This window comes from Chiloscyllium plagiosum, chromosome 10, assembly GCF_004010195.1.
Source record: "Chiloscyllium plagiosum isolate BGI_BamShark_2017 chromosome 10, ASM401019v2, whole genome shotgun sequence".
Classification (NCBI taxonomy): Eukaryota; Metazoa; Chordata; class Chondrichthyes; order Orectolobiformes; family Hemiscylliidae; genus Chiloscyllium; species Chiloscyllium plagiosum.
In genome coordinates this window covers 82521281-82542785 of record NC_057719.1, presented here as the reverse complement: position 1 = coordinate 82542785, position 21505 = coordinate 82521281, and the positions used below count along the sequence as shown (strand labels likewise).

At 39.5% G+C, this 21505-nt stretch overlaps 1 protein-coding gene across 5 annotated transcripts in view; it reads right to left on the bottom strand.

The window, feature by feature from the left end:
* mgaa (MAX dimerization protein MGA a) overlaps positions 1-21505 on the bottom strand; it is a 103962-nt gene that overhangs the window by 50668 nt on the left and 31789 nt on the right. For 4 of the 5 annotated variants that reach the window (XM_043698206.1, XM_043698209.1, XM_043698210.1 and 1 more), the window contains exons 10-15: positions 20240-20475; positions 16924-17055; positions 15006-15093; positions 3860-4494; positions 3346-3601; positions 1952-2527 (exon numbers count right to left, since the gene is read on the bottom strand). In XM_043698206.1, coding sequence (XP_043554141.1) covers positions 1952-2527; positions 3346-3601; positions 3860-4494; positions 15006-15093; positions 16924-17055; positions 20240-20475 — 1923 coding nt within the window. The remainder of the gene's footprint in view (positions 1-1951; positions 2528-3345; positions 3602-3859; positions 4495-15005; positions 15094-16923; positions 17056-20239; positions 20476-21505) is intronic. The other variant, XM_043698208.1, reaches the window with a different exon arrangement.

The following is a 21505-nucleotide window of genomic DNA, read 5'->3' as shown; positions in this document are numbered from 1 at the left end:
ATTTTTTCTCTTGGTTCTAGACGTCCCAATCAAGGTATACATCTCACTTGCATCTACTGTTTATCCCTTTAAGTATTCTGTAAGTCTCAATTAGATTAGATTAGATTCCCTAGTTCTTTGGCCCAACAACACTATGGGCAATTTAACATGGCCAATTCACCTGACCTGCACATCTTTGGATTGTAGGAGGAAACCCATGCAGACATGGGGACAACATGCAAACTCCACACAGTCAGTTGCCAGAGGCTGGAATTGAAGCTGGGTCCCTGGTGCTGTGAGGTAGCAGTGCTAACCACTGAACCACCGTGCTGTCCTTAATGCTGAACAGAATGCTGGTTGGTGGCACTATGAGGTACTGGACCAAGAATGACCTGAAATCTTGGGAGTACTGTTCACCGCTCATTCTTTAAAACTCTAGAGAATACAGGTCCAGTTTGCCCAATCTCTATTCATAGGTCTCTCCCACCCCATCCCAGGTATAATTTTTCATTGCACTTCCTCCAAGGCAATAATATCCTTTCTGAAATAACGAGATCAAAACTGCAGTTCAAGGAAGAAACTCACCATCAACTTCACAAGGGTGATCGGCACCAGAAATGCTGGCCTATCCAGCAAATTCTATATCATGTAATTAAATGACAAAAAAAACCTAGAGTTTGATATCAGGGAAAGTTTCCCCTGAAGTAGAGACTAAAAGTTAACAGGCTTTCCTTTATGCTTTCTCATCAAGAAGTTAGAATTATTAGTAATTGGCAAAGCAGAAGTTGAGACTGACCACTGAATGGTTTTGATGTGTGTTCCTATAACTAAATTATACTTTTTAAATTTTCCTTGAATAGTTTACTTTGGGAACACACTACGTTTTGGACATAGGCACTCAATCCATCGGCAACACTAAACATTTTGAGTGTTGCCACATTATGTAAAGTATTAGGTTCACAGAACTTTTAAGCATTCTCGAATAAATTCAGCAAAAGTTGGGAGAAATTCAGATCTGGCAGCATCTGTGGAGAAAGAGTTAACATTGAATTCAAGAACTCTTTAGAAGTCATACTAGACTTAAAAGGTGAACTTTTTCTTGTTCCACAGATGTTGTCACACCTGAGTTTCTCCAGCACTTTGTTTTTATTTCAGATCTTCAGCATCTGCAGTACTTTACTTTTATTTGAATAAATTGCTTTTGAGACATAAACTGGCTAAAACCAAGACTCAAGCTTTAAGAATGTCTACAGCTCTAATCTCATTGCAGCGTGCAGGCAAGATTAAAATAGGGGGCGGGTAGGTGAGAGGAGAACAGCAGCAACACAAGGAATGCATAACATAACAGGGATATGGATTAAGGATTTCAAATGGGCATTTTTACTCCAACATTTACAGAATGCAGCAACTGGGAAAATCCAGATATGGTGATGGTCTTGCTGAGTTCCATCCAGCAACCATCTCAGGCTGAATAAGGATGTTTTGAGATGCGGGTGTGTAATGACAATCAAACAGATTCAGATCTGTTTTGAAAGATTTGATAGGAAAAAATTTCAGTACAGAATCCTGGAAAAGCACTTAGCTGCTTGAAATGGCAGTTTTCTCATCTCTTCAGTTGCCAGATTTCCCAAGACCTAGGAAACCCAATTGACAGCTGTTGAAGTCCAAAGTGTTGCTAAAATCTGGAGCTCCGGGTACGTTAACATGTTACAGTCACCAGTCTGCCTCCCAAGATTAGATTACTTGCCAGCCTCCATGTTACATCAAATCAAAAGTAGATAGAATTGTGGCAGGCCAGGTTAAGGCTTTTCACTATTTTGAACTTTTTCGGCCCTCAACAGACTAAGGTGTTAAGATTTCCTCTTTTCTCTAAGTGCCCTGTTCATCAGTGATCTTGAATCTTACAATGAAACAAACAGAAATCTAACTCAAATGCCAATTGTACAGCTATATAAATAAAAGTGAAGCATACCTGTGGTATTATTTGGTGTTGCGGATACTGACATTATGGTTGTTTTTGTATTCACAGTATTGGTTAGAGCAACAGTGGTCATGGTAGAGGAGCTGGGCGAGATCACTGGAGATAACATTGTCCTGACTCCTGAAGCACTTGCTGAGATCACTGCAACTAGAGTTGTTGCTGTACTTTTCGCAGGAGTTTCAATTTCACTTGTAGATACATCTCTCTGCTCTGAAAGTCTCTTTACTGCCAGTAGTGCAGAAGATGGTGGCCCTATAGCACCTGTGGTCTGTGAGTTCTTTGGGGAGCAGTTACCAGTGGTTACTGAAACAGACAAGTCATTGCTTTGTGATTGACCAGCTATAACAGGGAGTGTGTTTGGGGCAGCTGCCATAACCATTAATGTTGATATTAGAGAAGTACCAGTTGGTGTAGTAATGCTGACTGCTGGTAATGTGGACAATGGAGTTCCACCCTGCTGTCTGCCAAGCACTGGCTGCAATGAACTGAAGCAGGAATTCGACTTTTGCAGACCTCCATCTTTCTTTATTACAAGGCGAGTGTAGCTATCAGGTATTGCATGACTGCCTGAAAACAAGAAAGGAAGGTTCAGAATAAGTAAAAACAAAAAAATTGATACCTGGTTATAATGAATAGCACAGAAAGCTGTCAGGAGCATGGTAAATTGCATTCTTATTTCAATTATTATTATGCTAACCCTCCTGCTCCTAGCTATCCTGTCCAGCAGCTGGTCAGATTGGCTAGGAATTGGCTGATAAAGAAGAATGGCTAAACCACCACTTATTACCCATTTCTAATTGACCTTGAGAAATGTGGCTTTCAACTGTAGTTCTGACATTATGGCACCCTTAGACGTTCCATCTTACTATTCACTACTGTGCTCCTTCTGTAAACATTGAAGCATTAAAAGACCAACTCCCCTCCTAAACCAGACAACAGAAAACACCATAACAAAAGTCAACTATCTCAACACAATTTAATCATCTCATGTCCACTAGTTTTACTATTCCATACAATGTAGTATAAACCTCTATTTTTGCGCAGCACTGTTCCTGGTGGTGCTGAGTTTTGCTAATCCCCTGGGGGAAGACAATGCCAGGAGTTACTTTAAAGTGCAGTGTCCTTCAATGATATCATGGAGGAATGCCCCGTTACAGCCCATACACTATCTGGCCCAGGGAACCTAAAGAATGTGTAGCATAACATTACTTGAAAAAGAGATTCAACCTTTAAATTTTTTCTAACTCGAGTTAAATTACAATTATCTAATACATGGCCATCACGTTCTGTTCCATGTCAGTTAGATCCCTGCATTTTTCACTACTTCTAATTAACTATTAATCCATGGTTTGTTGATCTGTAATTTTTTCAGGAATCATCCTTACCTGTGGCTTTGTTACCAGAAGTAGCATCAATGGTATTTTGAGATTCTTTGCGGTCAATGGATATGGTGCAAGAAATTGGTTGCTTTGAGGCAGGTTGAGTTGTGTTTGAAAAGATAGTTGTTTCTGAGAAAGGTTTCTCAAATAATTCAGTGGACTTCAATGTTCTTTTAAGGTTAGCAATCACCTTATTAACTGAATGCAGTGCTCCAACCTGACCTAGTGTCAACTTTGTCTCACTATTTTCATTTCCACTGACCTAATCAAAAGAAATAAAGACAAAATAGAGAAATGGGAAAACTTGTTCAACAGTCCCAAAACGGTCTATCAGTGATAGGAAAGTCTGTCAACAGAAATAATTTTAAAATTCAAAAATATTTTATGGAAATTAATATTTAACTTGGTTTACATTTGTTTTATATGAATTAATAGTACTTCATTTCATTTACAAATGAGATATTACAGCTTTAAGCTGTATGTGAACTACATCACCTTCCTCTCCCCTCCTTCTACATACCTGGATCAAGCCGGTCTTATTGGAAGCAGGCAAATCAGCATCATATACTGGCTTTCCCTTATTAGCCACTTGCGAGCTTAAATGAAAGCTGGTTAGCTGACTTTTCCCTGTAATGTGACTGTTAGATGTTTCTTTTGGTGCAATTGGTCGTGTTTCAGGCAGCTTGCGCCCAGAGGATTGGGAGACCTTCTGAATGGACATCGTGTGAACTGACATTTTTCCTTCTCTCTCCCTGATTCCTGGCTGAGTAATCTTCACTAAGGAGCTATAAATCGGTACACCTTCAGGTGAAAGGACTTGGTTGTTTTCACAATTTGACATGATCTCAACAAGGAAGTTCCCAGTATATATTTTCTCCGAAGTCCCTTTATTGACGGTGTGGCATGCAATCACTTTAAGGATATTTGCACGCTCTGCTTCCCAATTACAATTTGAAATTATCTCAATCAGCTTAGGTGCATTTTTAGACTCCACTGTCTGTTGCTCTGCTGATGGACATTCTGCAGGCTCTTTCTGAGGACTATCACATTGCGCATCCAAGTCCATATCCTGGGTCTTCTTTGATTTGCACATCTCAGAAGGATTTGGTGACATTGAATCACTCTCAGAATCTTCCAATTTCTCAAAGTCCAACACTAGATAAGCCAAACAAAATGATTAATTTTTTAAAAAGAGTTTTGAATGATATGCTCAGGTCATGCACATAACACAATCTCTATAAAGGTTAACTTTTGGTGATATAATTCAGATCACAATTGTTAAGGTCTCCTCACTCTTAAAAACATTTTCACTACTCAGATACATTTTAACAACCAGAAACCATCAATAAACTATTAGATGTCTGTAAGCAAACAACTCTCCCCGATACTTTAAAACATCTTATTCTGAGATTATTCCTTAATTCTTTCCCAGAGAGTGGTTGCAGTCAGATTAAATTTCTTGACATAGGAAAGAAATTCAAATAGAACTGTCCAAGTTAAATGAGAAGATTGAAAATCTAAAAGCAGTACAGCAGACAAGTCAACTCATCAATTCTGCGCAATCTAGTTAGTCTAATTCCACTACTGTATTTCCATCTCACTAAATGTATTTCACTCAAAAACCCATTCAATTTCCTTTAGAAATCATTAATAGTCTTCACTTCCACAACCAGTCTCTGTCACCTCACCTTGTGGTTAAAATCCATCCTTTATTGCTGAAATGTCCTCATCCTTAGCACCATTCTGTTAAGTCCCCTCTGCAGTGTCTAAATGTGTCCCCTCACATTTTAATGAAGCATGGGGGACCAGGCTGGATGCAATATTTTAGTTCGGGCCCAACTAAAACTTAATAGAGAATCAGCACAACCTATCTGCTTTAGCACACAATCTATAAAGATAAAAGCCCAAGATCCTAAATGTTTTACTAACTACTCTTTCAATATTTCCTGCCACTTCAAGGAACATCCCAGTCTCTGTGCTATTCATTAAGTCAATAATTAGGCTAAATATCTCTCTTGCAAAAACTTAAACCTCACACTTTTCTGAATTAAGTTCCACATGCCACTTGAGTGCCCATTGGAATAGCCATGTCCTGGTGCAGTCAATTTATGTCATCATCAATGTTTGCCACAACTCCCAAGTTAGGCATCATCAGCAAATTTTGAAATTTTACTCTGGTGTGCAAGAATGACAGAGTACACAATACTTAAGTATTCACTGAACAAAGGTGGCCATTGTTCAACAATGATCAATTATACCCAAGAACTACAGACCACAGACTAGAAGACCTGGTCTTGAAGCCAGCTTCCAAAGTGTGTACTACCTTAAGTTGCAATGTTTCAAAGAATCAAAGGACTATTTTGTTCTTGTTTTGTGAGAGGACAGGCTGGTCAGAAATTTTAAAAAAAGCTATCTGAAGTTGAGGCAGAACTGAAACAGCCGATGAATCTGGAAACATTGGAACCAGTAACCACTAGCGAATGAGCTACTCCAAGTATTCCAGTTTTAAAAGCAGATGATGCAGCGAGGATTTGTGGTGACTTTTAAGGCCATGGAACAACATCCACTCTCATTCATGAAAGATCTATTCCGCGGACTGGTGGGAGGAAAGAAATTCTCTAAAATGGATCTGTTGCAGGTCCATGAAGAGGTCTCAGTTGTTGCTAACAATACAGACTCTCAGGGACTTTTCTGCTAAAGGTGTCTCTATTTCGTTGTCAAGTCAGCACTACCTCTACTCCAGAATGCCATAGGCCAAATTTTAAGTGGGTTGTCTGGAGTCCATAGGAGCATTTGAGAAACCTCAATGAAACCCTTAAAAAGTTGCAGAAGTATGGTCTACAAGTAAAAAGAGAGAAATAAGTGATCTCTTTTAGGGATTTAATTGAGTACTTGGGCATCAAAGCAACACTGAAGGACTACATAAGTTGCCCAAGATGGAGGTTAGCATGAAGGCCCCTAGATCAGAGAATGTGCCTCAACTGAGATCATTCTTGGGACTTAGTAAATTATTACTAAGCTTGACTTGCATCTGACAACTATACTAAAATGCTTGCATAAGTTGCTCAGGAAAGGACAGCTGTGAAAATGGAATTTGCCATGCAAGGAGGTTTACCATGAGGTGAAGCAAGCCTTAAAAAGGTCAAAAGTGTTAACTCACTTCAACCCAAGGTTACCATTACTGTTAGCATGTGACATCTTGCCTTATGGAGCTGGCACTGTACTGTCACACATCTCACCAAATGGAGGAGAAGCCCATTGGATTCTCATCAAGGTTATTAATAAAGTGGGAGGAGAACTATGCCCAAGTCGAGAACAGGTGACAAAAAGTTAAAAATAAAAACTGGGCATCGTTTCAGTGTTAAGTAGTTCTCCTAACAACTTTACGTCAGGCACTTCGTGCTGTTGATCGCTACAGGCCGCTAACCTTCATTTTTGGCTTGCATATAAGGATATGGTCAATGGTAGCAGCAAAGAGATGGGTACTGGCTCTGTGAGTCTACACATATGAAATCAGACACCAATACAGAGAAAAGCACAGCGATGCAAATGACTCGTCAGGGCTGCCACTACTGAGGGATACAGAGGTGTCCAACTGGGACTGAACATTATGTAGTTATCACAGGAAGACAAGGTACGTGTTTGGAATCCTTCCCCAGAACGACGCGAGTGTTGTCATTCCTTCCCCATTAAAGAAGAAAACATGCTGGAACAAGTGCACCAAGGGCACCCTGGTGTGGTGCAGAAGAAATAGCAAGAAGCTATTTTTGGTGGCTGAGCGTGGACTCCCAGATTGAGGAGAATGTGAATTCTGCTCATTAGTAAGGAAGGTGCTGCTGTTATCATCCCCTCACGCAAGGGAATGTTCTCAACTATCAAGGCAGCAGAAAATTGTGATTTCACAGGAGCAGCAGAGGGACAAATGTGGATGACCACTCCAAGTGGCCCGAGGTGGTGGTCATGAAGCCGGTATCAGCAGAAGTAACGGTAGACCGACTGGATGAAATATTTGCCATGCTTAGGATCCCTGAACAAATTATGAGTGACAAAGGTCCACAGTTTCTCGCAAAAGAGTTTGGAGGGTACCTGAAATATCATGGAGTCAGACAGACAAGATCCGCTCTACATCACCCAGCGATAAATGACCAGATGGAGAGACTTGTACAGACCTTGAAGCAACTTTTGAAAGTCTCCCAAAGGGAGTGTTTGATAGGTCAGTGAATCAACAAGTTTCCTCAGCATATATCATAATGTCACATTCGACCAAGTGTTTGCTGATATCTTTCATATTCAAATATCAGCCACGAACTGTGTGTGACTTGCTATGGCCAAAAGAGACCAGACAGATGGTACAGCGTAATCAAGAGGGACAGGTGGCCAGAAGGGATATTCCACAAAAGAAAAAGAGACAATCTTGGTCAGAAATAATATGTCTAGGGAGAAATGATTCCAGCAACAGGGGTAGTTCAAGCAGGACTGCCGCTGTATAAGGTGCAGACCAGGGATGAGCTGGTCTAGAGGAGACATGGGCCAGATGGAACCTGCAGTGTCAACCAAGTCATATGTCTCCAAGACAGTGTTGGCCAAATTTAGAGACGAAACAGATGATTCAAAGGATAATAGCAGCCAATCACAGAGGAAAACATCTGCTGAACAGTAGGAGCTTTTAGAAGTGTGGTAGACTACACCAGAAAGGCTCCTTAGATTAGACGCATCTAAAAACCACCATCCATCTAAGAGATTAATCATTTCAATGTAGACTATGAAAGCAATGCTTGGGATTGTGGTGGGGGGTGTGGAGCTCACAATGCTTCCTATGTTTTTGTAAATATTCCACACTATGTACATATGTTGGCTACAATAGGTTTATAATATTTACAATTGCTGTATTTATGTATATCAATGAAAATTTTTGAATAAAGTGGGTATGATGTTATGTATGTACTTGGGTGTGCTTGCTGCTCCATTAATAGAGTGATCCAGGTGACCTGAAACAGGAGCTGTGGGTCAGTCTAGGTCTGATTGTGTAGCTATAAAAGGTGTGTAATAAATGGCTCCTGGTTCAAGTGCTACTGGCCTAACTCGTGGTGTATTAATAATTCATACATTGATGAAAAATATGACTCACCGCCATCTTTTCAAGAACTATGAGAGATGGGCAATAAATGTTGGTCTTTCAGCAATGCACACAACTCATGAAAAAAAAACTGGCTTCCTAACCACACTTGTTTTTCATAGGTTTACCAATGCCAGTGTTCACTTCAGTTATCCAGCTCCAAAGATCTCAAAGCGTCTTTCCTTCAAGGCATTCCTTAAAACTTAACTATTTGATCAAGTCTTTGGCCAGCTACTCTTAATTTCTCTATGTGGCTTGATGCAAAATATTGATTGGTAGTCACTTTTGTAAAACGTCTTAGGATGTTATGCTAGGTTAAAGGAGTGATATGAATGCAAGTTGCTTTGGTAAGGGTGAAAACAGCCAGAAAATATATGAAAGCTGGGAACATGGTAAAAAGGTGAGACCTGAATGCAGGTCTTTTGCAGTTTCTGCCTGTCAATTGGCCAAACTAACAGGATGGCTATCACAGCTGTCGAGCAAGAAAGTCAACGTAATGGAGTTGCCACAGCTAGGACATAAAGGATGGTCAGTGAAAAATGGTTTACAGGCCAGAGTTTTGGGCAAAAAGGAAGTCAGGATCTGAGCGATCTTGTCAAGTTAAAGGAGGCATGGCAGTGATCATAAATCAGAAGTAGGAAAGCAAACACTCCTAGAAGGAGCAGGAAGAGGCTCCTCTTGGCCCGCAAGCAGTGTTACCTAAGGCCATCTTGAGCCAGTAGTTTCTGCTTCTTTGTCACTGACTGGCTTTGTGAGCCCTGAAAATCGGTGTATAGGAACATAGTCTGAATAGGCCAATGAAGCATCCTACATCATTTGTGCACAAATGATGTGAGACATGAAAATGTAGATAAATAATGTTGTAGGTTTACCACTTTAATTTTTTTTTACAAAAATACCCTAATTATTACAGGATGGAGTAGTAGTAGAATATTATCAAGTTTTCATGAGTTCGAATTCAATAACAGCCTACATTTTTAATTCAGTCCCACCCAAAATTTTAGTATCAATGAAAGTAACCACAAACCTATTGTCATAAATTCACCAAAGACCAAGGACACCAGTTGTCTTAACTTGGCAGGAACAGCTCAGAAATAAAACAAACCACCTTATTCTCATTGTATTTCGGAATGGACAATAACTCATCTTATCACAATGTCATATCGCAAGAATGAACTTTTCAAAAAACATTTCCATTTTAACAGAGCAGATAAAACAAAGGCTGAAGGAAAAATTAATGCTTACAGAACTTATGTTTCAGAAACAATATAATTTCAAGCATTGCTAATCACTTCGAGCTGTTCCTTCGTATTTTATAACCCCCATATTAATTGCTGGAACAAGGCCATCGTTTAGTGCTTTCAACAGAAGTATGATATCGGTGGCAATGCATACTTTGGTGGTACTGCGCCAAATTATCAACAGAACTCTACACAGAAGTTGAAAAGAAAATTATTCCTGATGAAGGGCTTTTGCCCAAAAAGTCAATTTTACTGCTCCTCAGATGCTGCCTGAACTGCTGTGCTCTTCCAGCACCACTAATCCAGAATCTGGTTTCCAGCATCTGCAGTCATTGTTTTTACCTATATAATTGGGAGCAGCCTGCTTTAAATCGGAGTTAGAAAAGGGGCTAGAAAACAATGCAGAGGTTAGAATTTGGTAAAGACTAACAGACAAATTAGAAAACCAGAATTTTCTCTGCACACAAATAATAAAAAGTACAAACGGAAAGTGCTAGAGAAACTCAGCAGGTTGAGAAACAAAGAGATAAGTTTGAGACACCAGTATGACTCTTCTTTAGAACTCTGAGTAATATTGGACGCAGAATGTTGTTTCTCTCTCCACAGATGTTACTACATTTGCTGAGTTTTTTTAAAGTAATACTTTGTTTTTATTTCACTCCTCCCAAAGTTTGCTGAGTTAGATATTTGAATTTTGAAGTGAGCAGTTTAGATCTCGTCTCAGTATGCCTGAAGCTTGTGGATTTGCTCGAGTGTTACAGGACTCTTTTGGATATGGTTTCAAGACACCTTTGGGAGAGGCCAGGTACCCTCTGAGATTGGTAAAAGTGATCATGTTTGTGCATAAAATGTGAATAAATTCAGTGGTACTGCCAAAGCTGATCAAGAACTATTAAGACTCATTGGAACTGTCAAAGCTGATACAAGATTAATCATTTGTCAAAAGTTGTATGGTTCAAAATTAAACCAGTGATTTCTATTTCACTCCGAGACTAAGATTCAAAGACTACCATCACAGGACTTCTGTTGCAATACTGATTTTACAACCTAACATCATCTGTACTGGATTGACAGTTCCAAGTGTTTACATGTTTGTTTCCATAGGAGATTAGATGATATAACTGACCATGGCATGGTGGTACACAAATCTATTCAAGTGGGGAGAGCATAAAGGAAATGTAGTAACAGTCTGAGATGGCATACTGCAGGGCACATTGACAGTTCTGTACAAACAAAAGGCCAGTGTTCAGGCAGAGTAGGACTTTAAGTGTGGGGAGTGGAGTTAAGTTGTCATGGTTCATTAGGTACCAATGACATAGACAGAACAAGGAAAGAGGCTCTACTTGAACAGTATGAGGATGCACAAACCAAGCTGAACAGTAGAATCTCAAGTCAGCCTGATACCAATTAGCAAAAAGGTATGTAAGATTGGCGAAATAAATACATGGCTCAAAACACAGCTGTGGGAGAAGCATGTTCCAGTTTACGGGCACTGACAGCAGGGAAAATGGGGGCTGCACCATTGGAACGGATTGCACTCGAACTTATCTGGGTTCAGTGTTTTAGCAAAAGAACTAAGGAAGCAAAGAGGGTTTTAAATTAAACAGGAGTGAGGGATCAAGCTTGGGTCAATGCAATGAATTGGAAATGTAAAGGCAGGAGCAAAAAATAATAATTTGGGAAATGAAGATTAATGAATTGCAGGGAAGAACACAAAGGAAAATCCTAAGACTACACCAAAATTCAAGACTAGGCTACAAACAAAACAAAAAGGTTAAACTTAGAGGCTTTATATCTAAGGATATGTAGTATTTCTAACCAAGTGCGCAAATTGATTGTCTGAAGTAAATAAATATGATTGATAATTATGGAGATATGGATGTAGGATGAGGAGGATTGGGTCCTGAATGTTGAAGAATAGGAGACATTCAAAATGAATAGGAAACTAAATAAAGTTGAAGGGCAAGGCTTGGTTTAGGAGAACAAAATGTAGAATCAGTTTGGGTGGAGATGAATAACAGTAGAGGAAAGAAGTCACTGGTAGGGATGCTCCTTGGACTCTATACAGTAACCACAACGTAGGATGAAGTGTGTAAAAAGAAATATTGATGATTATGATCAAGGGACAACACTAATCATGGATGATTTAATCATTACATGAACTGAAAAATCAGATTGTCAATATACTTTGATGAGGTGGTCACGGAATGCTATTGAGACAGCTTCTTAGAATTGTATAATCTGAAACCAACCAGACAGCAGGTTCTACTAAATTTGGTGTTGTGCAATATGACAGGATAAAAGTGGGTCTAAGACTAGTACTTTAAACTTAAATAATGAAAATCAAGCTAGCTGAACTAAATTAGGATAGCAGGCTAGGGGATAGATCAATAAGGAAGCGAAGGCTTTCCCCAGTTAAAGCGGGCACTTCAGAATAAGTATATTTCCTCTGCAAAGAAACATTTTCATGGCAATAGGAGGGTGCATGATGATGGGCTGAGACACACATATTGGCATGGAGGGTATGAGGAGTTAGATGGGAGAGCGTGAATTAGCATAAATGGCATGCAGAATGTATAGGGACAAAATTTTGTTTTAAATAATTTGAAATAATTTCAATACAGTGCTGGTGCTCCAAGGCTGACCTTCTCAGAAAATGCAGCCACCTTGTAACAAAAATCTGATCTCCCAGCTACTTTGTGGTTAGGTTTACAGATTTGGGGAACGTACCGACTTTGCACTCCAAACCAGAGTGCAAACGTCCAGACATGAGCTTAAAGTGATCCTATCCTGGTCGCCATTAAGTGGATGTCCATTTCATGTTAGCTACTTGGGCGGCACGGTGGCACAGTGGTTAGCACTGCTGCCTCACAGCGCCAGAGGCCCGGGTTCAATTCCCGCCTCAGGCGACTGACTGTGTGGAGTTTGCACGTTCTCCCCTTGTCTGCGTGGGTTTCCTCCGGGTGCTCCGGTTTCCTCCCACAGTCCAAAGATGTGCAGGGTCAGGTGAATTGAGCGTACTAAATTGCCCGTAGTGTTAGGTAAGGGGTAAATGTAGGGGTATGGGTGGGTTGCGCTTCGGCGGGTCGGTGTGGACTTGTTGGGCCGAAGGGCCTGTTTCCACACTGTAATGTAATGTAATCTAATCTACTTCATAAAGTTGACACTGAAAAGTCACAGGAATATCCAATGCGTATCTGGTAACCAGTGGTATATTGAACCATCTTTCCCTCAGGAGGCATAAAATGGAGTTTCCTTTATTAGTACAACAGCTTGCATGCATATGCCACTTTCAATATTTTAAAACGTTCGAAAGTGCTTCTATAAGACTGTAAAAAACAGGAGCAGAAGTAGGGCACTCAGTCCATGGAGTCTGTTCTCGCAATCAATTAGCTCATGGCTGATCTGATAATCCTCAGCTCTGTTTTCTTGCCTTTTCTCCATTACTGTAGATGCCCTTACTGATTAAAATTTCATCTCTCAGCCTTGAATATACTTAGTGGCTGAAACTCTACTAGAGAATCCTCCAAATTTGCTCCTCTTTGAGTACACAAACTGCTCATCATCTATTCTAAATTGGGGATTTTGTACTGAGATTATAGCCACTAGATTATACTCAAGGAGGAAACAATTACTTCCGCATCTGCCTTGTCAAGCCCAAGAATCTTGTATGTTTCAATAAAGTTGTCCTTTCTTCTAAATTCCAATGTATGCAGGCCCAACCTACTCAACCTCTCCTCATAAGATAGTTCCTCCATATCCAGCATTAGTCTAGTTAATCTTCTGAATTCCCAAGCTTTTAATATATATTGTAAATAAATGCATTCCCAACACTGATCCCTGTCACAAGTTGGCATCTGAAAATGCCCTTATACCAACACTATCATCTATTAGTTAGCCAGTTCTCTATCCATGCTAATACAATCCCTCTGGCACAAAGGGTTCTTAATAAAATTCACTGGGATGCTGTCAGACACAAAAGTGGAATCAGCTTTCTCATGATGGGTCCATGACATCCTCATGTACAAGTCACTTATTGCTAACAGCATCTACAGGCATAAATCTAGGCATCATCAACTTTACGTGGGAAAAATCCACCCCCCCACAACAATCTTTTGAATGTCTCACTTGCGATGAGTGCCCAGCTCAACTTTCAAGGCCTGTTTAAGTCCTAAATGTAATGTGGTTTCCCACAGTACTGACTCCACTCCAATACAGATAGATTGGGTAAACAGTAACCATGGCAACCTGTTCAACTCTGAGCTGAGCTTCAAAAATGATAACCACTCAAGAGTGTACAATTCCAGCTATGCAGCATCAACTTCTTTGGTTCCTACTGTTTTCTCTTTATCTTCCTACATTGCTTCATTACTTTCAGATTTAACCATTTCAACACTCCATTTGGTAGCCTGTGACTCTTCATAAAACCCAACTTTTCCAAAGTTGGCTGCGTGCATTTCATTCAATGTTAAGACCCATTCCAGTAATCAGTGATCTTCATTAAACTCATGGCTCCCCCAATGTTCAAGTTTAAAAATCCTCATCCTGTTTTTAGACTCCTTCATAAACTTTCATTAATCTAAGTGTGCATCTTCCTTCAGCCTCAGGTCTTCCCAAAACTTATCAACTCGAGCAGTAGTAAACACAGGGTTATCTAGTATATGAAATAGAATTCAAAAAACCATAGGGTATGCTACTGTACATTTATATGGTTCAACACCATATGGGCGGCACGGTGGCACAGTGGTTAGCACTGCTGCCTCACAGCGCCAGAGACCCGGGTTCAATTCCTGCCTCAGGCGACTGACTGTGTGGAGTTTGCACACTCTCCCAGTGTCTGCGTGGGTTTCCTCCGGGTGCTCCGGTTTCCTCCCACAATCCAAAAGATGTGCAGGTGAATTGGCCATGCTAAATTGCCCGTAGTGTTAGGTAAGGGGTAAATGTAGGGGTAGGGGTATGGGTGGGTTGCGCTTTGGCGGGGCGGTGTGGACTTGTTGGGCCGAAGGGCCTGTTTCCACACTAAGTAATCTAATCTAAATACCACCTGGAGCTGTCTGTGCACTCTTTGCTGCAATCCTGCAGTAAGGAGAAACACTAGTTGATCCTCTAAGTGTAGGTATTTTACTACACATAGGCTCAGATATGTGACACTTCAAATTTGGCAATTGTGGTGGGCAAAAGACTGCAAAAACCTATTTTCCTGAAAATATTCTTACAACATTCTTTAATAAGTTATCTCATTTCTACTTGCTGGGATTTACTACACTATATGCATGTCAGTTCCAGAATATACACAAAATGGTCCTTACCCTCTCTGGAGCTGGAATCACTGCAGTGCTTCAACTTGCATGCTTCAAATGTTTCTTTGTTATTAATCTTACTGTATAGATTGTTTTCCTAGAAACACAAAAGGTGCAGCTTGAAAATTTAGCACAAGTAATTCTGACATGGTAGCAGCTGTAGCTCAATACTAATCTTCAAGAAATTGTAGGTTCAAATTGCACTCCAAGGACGTGAGCACAAAATCTGACTTGATACTTTTACAGCACTGAGGAAGTGCTGCACTTGGAGGTGACACGTTTTGGATCAGACAGTAAATCTCTCAGGTAGATGCAAGAGTCTCAAGGGACTATTTCAAGCAGGAGACCTCTTCTTGCATTCTAGCCGATAGACGTCACTTAACCAATACCCAAAAAGCATACTGCTATTTTCATTACCACGATCATTTGTGGAAGTTTGTTACGATCAAATTTGTTCTCTTGTTTCCTACATCAGTGCCTATAGTTCAAATATACTTTGTTGGCTGTAAAGTACTTTTGGATTTTCGGAGGTTATAAAAGAGCCAAATATGCATGGCTTATCTTCTTTTCATCTCTTTGGTCTCTGAGCTTTACCCAGTTCAAATTATTTTTTCTGTGTATGTTCTAAAGTCTCCCTTGCTTTAGCTTTCCTTCAACCTTGTGCAAACACTCATCTGTTCACTCCCATGTCTTATTTATGTCTTCTATTCTCTTTGCAAACCATTCATACAAATCTTGCACTCTCGTTCCATACATTTCTCGAACTGTCTTTCTTCCAATTTTGAGAACTTCAGATGGACTCGGAGGTGAAACAAATGAGAACACATTTGTAATTTAGAAAGGGACTTGGATGCTAATTCGTCTCTTCCCTAGGTGGTTAGCAAGAAAAAGGAAATGCCTGATCCAAGGCAAACAGCCTACAGCTCTTTTCATCTGTCCTATTTATCAATGCATGCCCTGGCACATGTTTTTTGCTGACTTAAACAGAGATCAGCAGCAATAAGAGGTGAGCATTGCCACGGTCACATAGCGTGTTGCCATCATTTTACACTCACCACAGCAGCCAATCTAAGGTATCCAAGCATTAGGAAGAGTAGCCTATAAGTCAACATGTACAGGGGAAGTAAAGTGGAAACCAGCCACCACTGCTTGCGCTCGTTGTCACTGGGTTGCTTCTCCATTTGGACCACCCAGGAACCAAAAAGTCTCGAAGCAGACATAAAATAGATCGACTCAATTAATGTGACAAAAACAAAATTAACTGATAAGTTTTTGTTAAAAAGATGAAATCAGACATCATTGCAACATTATTTCTATCCATTGAAGGGCAGAAAACAGACCGCTGTTGTAACAACCTTACAGGTTTGTGAAGGTTAAACATTCCAACATCACTCTCTCTCACTTGTACTTGATCCAAATACAAGGCATTCCCCAGCATCACTAAGATTTCCTCGTCTATACCAAGAATGAGGAGTTTTCCAATTGATATAGGGCCTGTCAGTCTCCGACATCCAAAGGTACATCACAAATCAATTAAGTGAACTGACATATAGCCATTTTGACATGGTAGGAATCCAGACAGTCAGTTTTCCAAAATCAAACCCAACAAAAAGTGATGTCAATGACCAAATAATCAGTTCTTACAATGCTACTTGAGGGATAAATATTAACCAGGACTCAGGTTGCACTCTGCTGGTTATCTTAGCAAAGTGCAATTTACATCCATTGGACAATGCTTGTTTTTACGTCTCATCTGAAGGTACTCAGTTGTACATGTGAGCATCAACCTAAGTTGTACACTCAATTCCCTGGAGTGCGACTTGTACACACAATAGGAAGTAAAGTGTCAGCTCTTCAACTCTCTGGTCATTACTTCATGTGCATTTAAAAATACCTAATTGATGCTAGTGCAAAAGTTCAAGTTTACCTGTCCACAACTGTGCTCTGAATTGCAGGTGCAGATTATTGATCTTTCAACTTTTTTGCGTTCGAAGACACAAACACGTGCACAGGTCATCATACTTTCAAAATACCAATACACTGGGCCTTTCTCATCAGCCTTAAGTAAGCATAAAAATAATTTAAAAAGCAGACAATTAAAAGAAAGCTTACCTAGACAATAGCAAAATAATTGTTTCGCCTATGTTAATATTAGAGTATTGCAAAGCTTTAAAATAACATGTACATATCTCTGATTAACTGGAAGACTATCTTTATGTCAGACAGATTCTACATAGAATTACAAAATGAAATTCAATTGTTTATTATTCAACATATTCCTGGAATAATTTTGCAGTTTTTACCTTTGAACAGAAATACTGTTTTGACCTTCAAAGGAATAAACAACAGGTTAGGAAAGATTGCTTCAACAATGAAGAGGCTCTCAGAGCTGAGTTGAGCCAATGTAAACCATCTCACTCACCAAACAAGAGTGTTTGCAGAAAGAACCCACTGAACCATCTAATTGGCTAGCCAATATGATTTACAGGTTAAATGAATTGGAGGTCTATTCAATCTGATTTTCTGCTCATCTTTGCAACAGAATACATTTGTGTATTTACTACACTTGGATTTCAGAAAGGCCTTCAACAATGATCCAATGAAAAAGCATGTACTGAAAATAAGCAAGCTTTAATTCATGGAAACATTTTATTATGGGTATGTAATTGTTTGCAAATAGAGTTGACAGGCTTGCTCTATAGGACAGTCATCAGCCTAGGAGAAGGTAACCAGTAGGGTCATATAGAGAACCATTTTGCATCTTCTTTTATAATTGTAGTCAGAGTCAATATAATAGCTATATTGTTAGATTATACAAAGCTAATTATTGCAGTAGATAAGAAAGGTAAAATGATAACATTTGAAACACATCGCCAATATCACTGGAAATTGGACAGACAAGGTGGCAGGTATAACTAAATGTAGAGAAGCACTAAAAAAATGAAACTTGAATGTGATTAGAATGTTTTGTCTTTAAAAAGAAAAGATGTGCAATATCACTGGAGAACCAAATCCTAGAAAACTAGCCAGATTTTTAAAAATTCATTTTGTGTCAGCTGTGGATACAGGTTGGAAAGAAAGAGAGTTATTAACTGCATCAAATGATAGCCATTTCTCAACAACTACATAATCAACCACGACTGAAGGTGAGAGTCCAAATGTGACTGCAGCTTCACCGCAACTGAGAAAAGATTCCTCTCTTCACATTTAAAGGAACCACCATGTTTAGTTCAGTTTGCAGTGGAATATTGTGTTTGTGTTAACTAAATCTTTCCCAAATCTGTTTCTATCCTCAAACAATCAAGTGGATGCGAAAAATGTTAAGACAACAAAAACAAAATTCTATGCCTAGCAAAAGGACATCAGCCTCCTGAATTGTGTCTATCTACCTACACACAAGGCGTTATGATTATCCAGGGGGCCAACAGGTCTACCTTTGGCTCCAACTTCTGAAAAGTATCTGAACTAAGACCATAAGACATAGGAACTGAAGCTTACTGAATCAAAATCTGTATTGCTTAATCTTGAATATATTTAACAACCGAACTTCTACAGCTCTCTGCAAAGAATTTCACAAATTCACAACCCTCAGGGAATAAATTTCTCATCATCTCTGCCTTAAATTGGTGAGCTGACAATCAAGATTATGCCCTCTGGTCCTAGACCAGCCCACAAGGGAGGACAATCTTTCCGTATCTAACCTTACCTGTTCCCTAAGAATCTTGTATGTTTAAATGAAATTGCCTCTCATTCTTCTAAATTCCAGCGAGAAAAGGCCAAACCTACTCAATCTCTCCCCACAAGACCTTTCATACACAGTTTCAGCCTGGTGAACCTTCACTAGACTGCCTCCAATGTCATTGCATCGTTCCTTAAGAAAAGGAGCCCAAAACTGTTTACAGTATCCCAGCCTTGTATAGCTTTAGAGAACCCCTCCCCTCCACTTTTATACTCCCTCTATTTTCACACTTTGACTTCCCTACTGAAAATGGCAGATAGCTTGAGATTTATGCCCAAAGACTCCTAAGTTCCTGTTCTGTAGGATCCACAGCCTTCGGCAATTTAGATAACAAAAGAGATCAATGTTTCACTAGCTAAAGTGCACATCCTCATATTTTCTCACATTGTCGCCCATCTGCAAAGATCTGCCCACTAGCTTAACCTGTCTATCCCACTGCAGACTCCTTGCATCATCCTCACCATTTGCCTACTCACCTAAGGTTGTCATACATAACACTTGCCTTTAGAACACTGCGTTCATCCAAGGCATTAACATGTACTGTAATAATTGGAGCCCAAGCACCGATTCCTACATTTATCCATTAGCATTAGGTTGCCATGCTGAAAATGTTCCCTTCATCCCAATTCTGTCTGTCTGTCTGTTAGTTAGCCAACCCTCTTTTCATGCTAATACAATACCTCCAATACCATGGGCTCTTACTAAAGTATGGTACCTAACTAAATGCCTTCTGAATGTACAAATACATTACATCCATTCCATCCCCTTTATCTATCTTGCTCATTACCTCCTTAAAGAATTCTAATAAATGTGTTAGGACTGATTCCTCTTTATAAGGCTGCTGACGCTGTTTGCTTAATTTTTAATTTCTAAATGCTGTACAATTACATTCTTTACAACGGGCACTAACATTTTCCCAACAACAGACATTATGCTAACAGGCTTATAATTACCTGCTTTTGTCTCCTTCCTTTTTAAAATAAAAAAGGTATTACACTGGCACCTTTCCAATCCGAGATTTTTCCAGAATTTAAGGATTTTTGTGGAATTACGACCATTGTATTCACTACCTCTGTAGCTACGTCTTTTAATATCCTAGGATAAATTAAAACCAGGTCCAGGCAACTCAGTCATAAGCCCAGTAGTTTCCCTTGCACTTTTTCCTCTTGTGATAGTGGTGTTTATTCCCTCTCCTCCTTTTGCCCTATGGCGAATTCATAATTTAGAAACTCTATAGGGTGGGTATTTGTCCCTGATACTGACCACACATTTGTATTATTCACATTGAGAACTGAACTGGCCCAGCATTCACAAATAATAGTGAAAACTAAACTACATGCCTTTGTGGTGTATCCTGTTCACAAAAGGGGCATGCAAAAATTCTGAGAAAAGCACAATATGAATGAATGCTGAAATTTTTTAAGAACACAACATATTACCAAACAATAATGATACTTCTGAACGCACATTTCTGGAGGACCTTACATGAATTTCATCTGCTCACCTCAGAGGGCTTCGGTGAACTAGCAGGACTCGACAACACCGAACTAACATCAGCTTTAGGAGAGTCATGTCCATCTGGACTTAGTGGAGATGGTGGTTGGGGTGATGGAAGGAATTTGCTGCTATGAAAGGATTTTGGGTGAGGTGCAGTGTAGACTGGCTCAGGATCCACCTCGCCCTCCTGCCGAATCCATAGAGGATATGGTCGCACAGGTTTCTCTGGTTCGGGAATTGCTGCTTGGAAAAGAAAACAAAAATTAAAGACAGTATTTCTCCCATTTCTCCCTTACTGGTTGAGGTACTGATAGAGATTTTGATGCTACAGGAATTATAATGTCTTTTAAAAATTATACCTTCAATACACCAGCAGACTGACATCACACCAACATTACAAAAGAATACATAGATTCTATGATCTTAGTCTGCTATTTTGTGTTTGTCTCAATTCCCCTGTTGTATCCATCCCAAACCCTAAAATATTTGCAGATTTTTGCATTTAAAAAAACTTGATATCTTTTTATTTATTAAGTATAATATATTTGTCTTTGAGGTAATTGTTTCATTATTTCCTTCCATTCGCGCAGACAAACCTATTATGTAATTTAAACACTATCACCTTCAAAGGCTGATTTAGCATCTTGTGCGTAAAACTCTAACTGAAATAACTACTATTTAACAAATTATCTTATCACAGTTGAAATCAAAAGTAATGCTATTATTTATAATGCACATTATAGTGCTATGACTAACATTTGTTTTGCCCAGAAGCAGTTAACTAACAAGTTTTGTCAGTGTTTAGAAAACGTGAGCCAGGATACCACCCAATACAATTAATGTAAGGAAAAAGTAGAAAGGAAGAACATCTATAACAATCTCAATCTCTGCCAGACATGGAGGCACTCACAGGGTACTGGAGGAACTCTCTGCTGTTCCTCAAATTATGTCAGGAAATCTTTAATGTTCACCTCCATCATTAGAAAAGGGAAGATGAGATATCAGTTTAACATCTGAAAAGAATGCACTTCCAGCAATGTACATTTCAGTACCTCACTGATGTGAGGAACTAGATCAGCAGTACATAGCAGTTACCACAGTCCCAGAGGACGACTGTGCTAGACTATCATTAGAGATAGATGACTGATGGTGAGTATAACCTGACCTCTGCCAGGACAGAAATTGAATCCAACACTCAAATCTGGACTAAGGGTTAAATCTGGCTCAGGAGTTCCTTCAACAAATTATGATCCTTCTGTTCTTCATGAGGTTG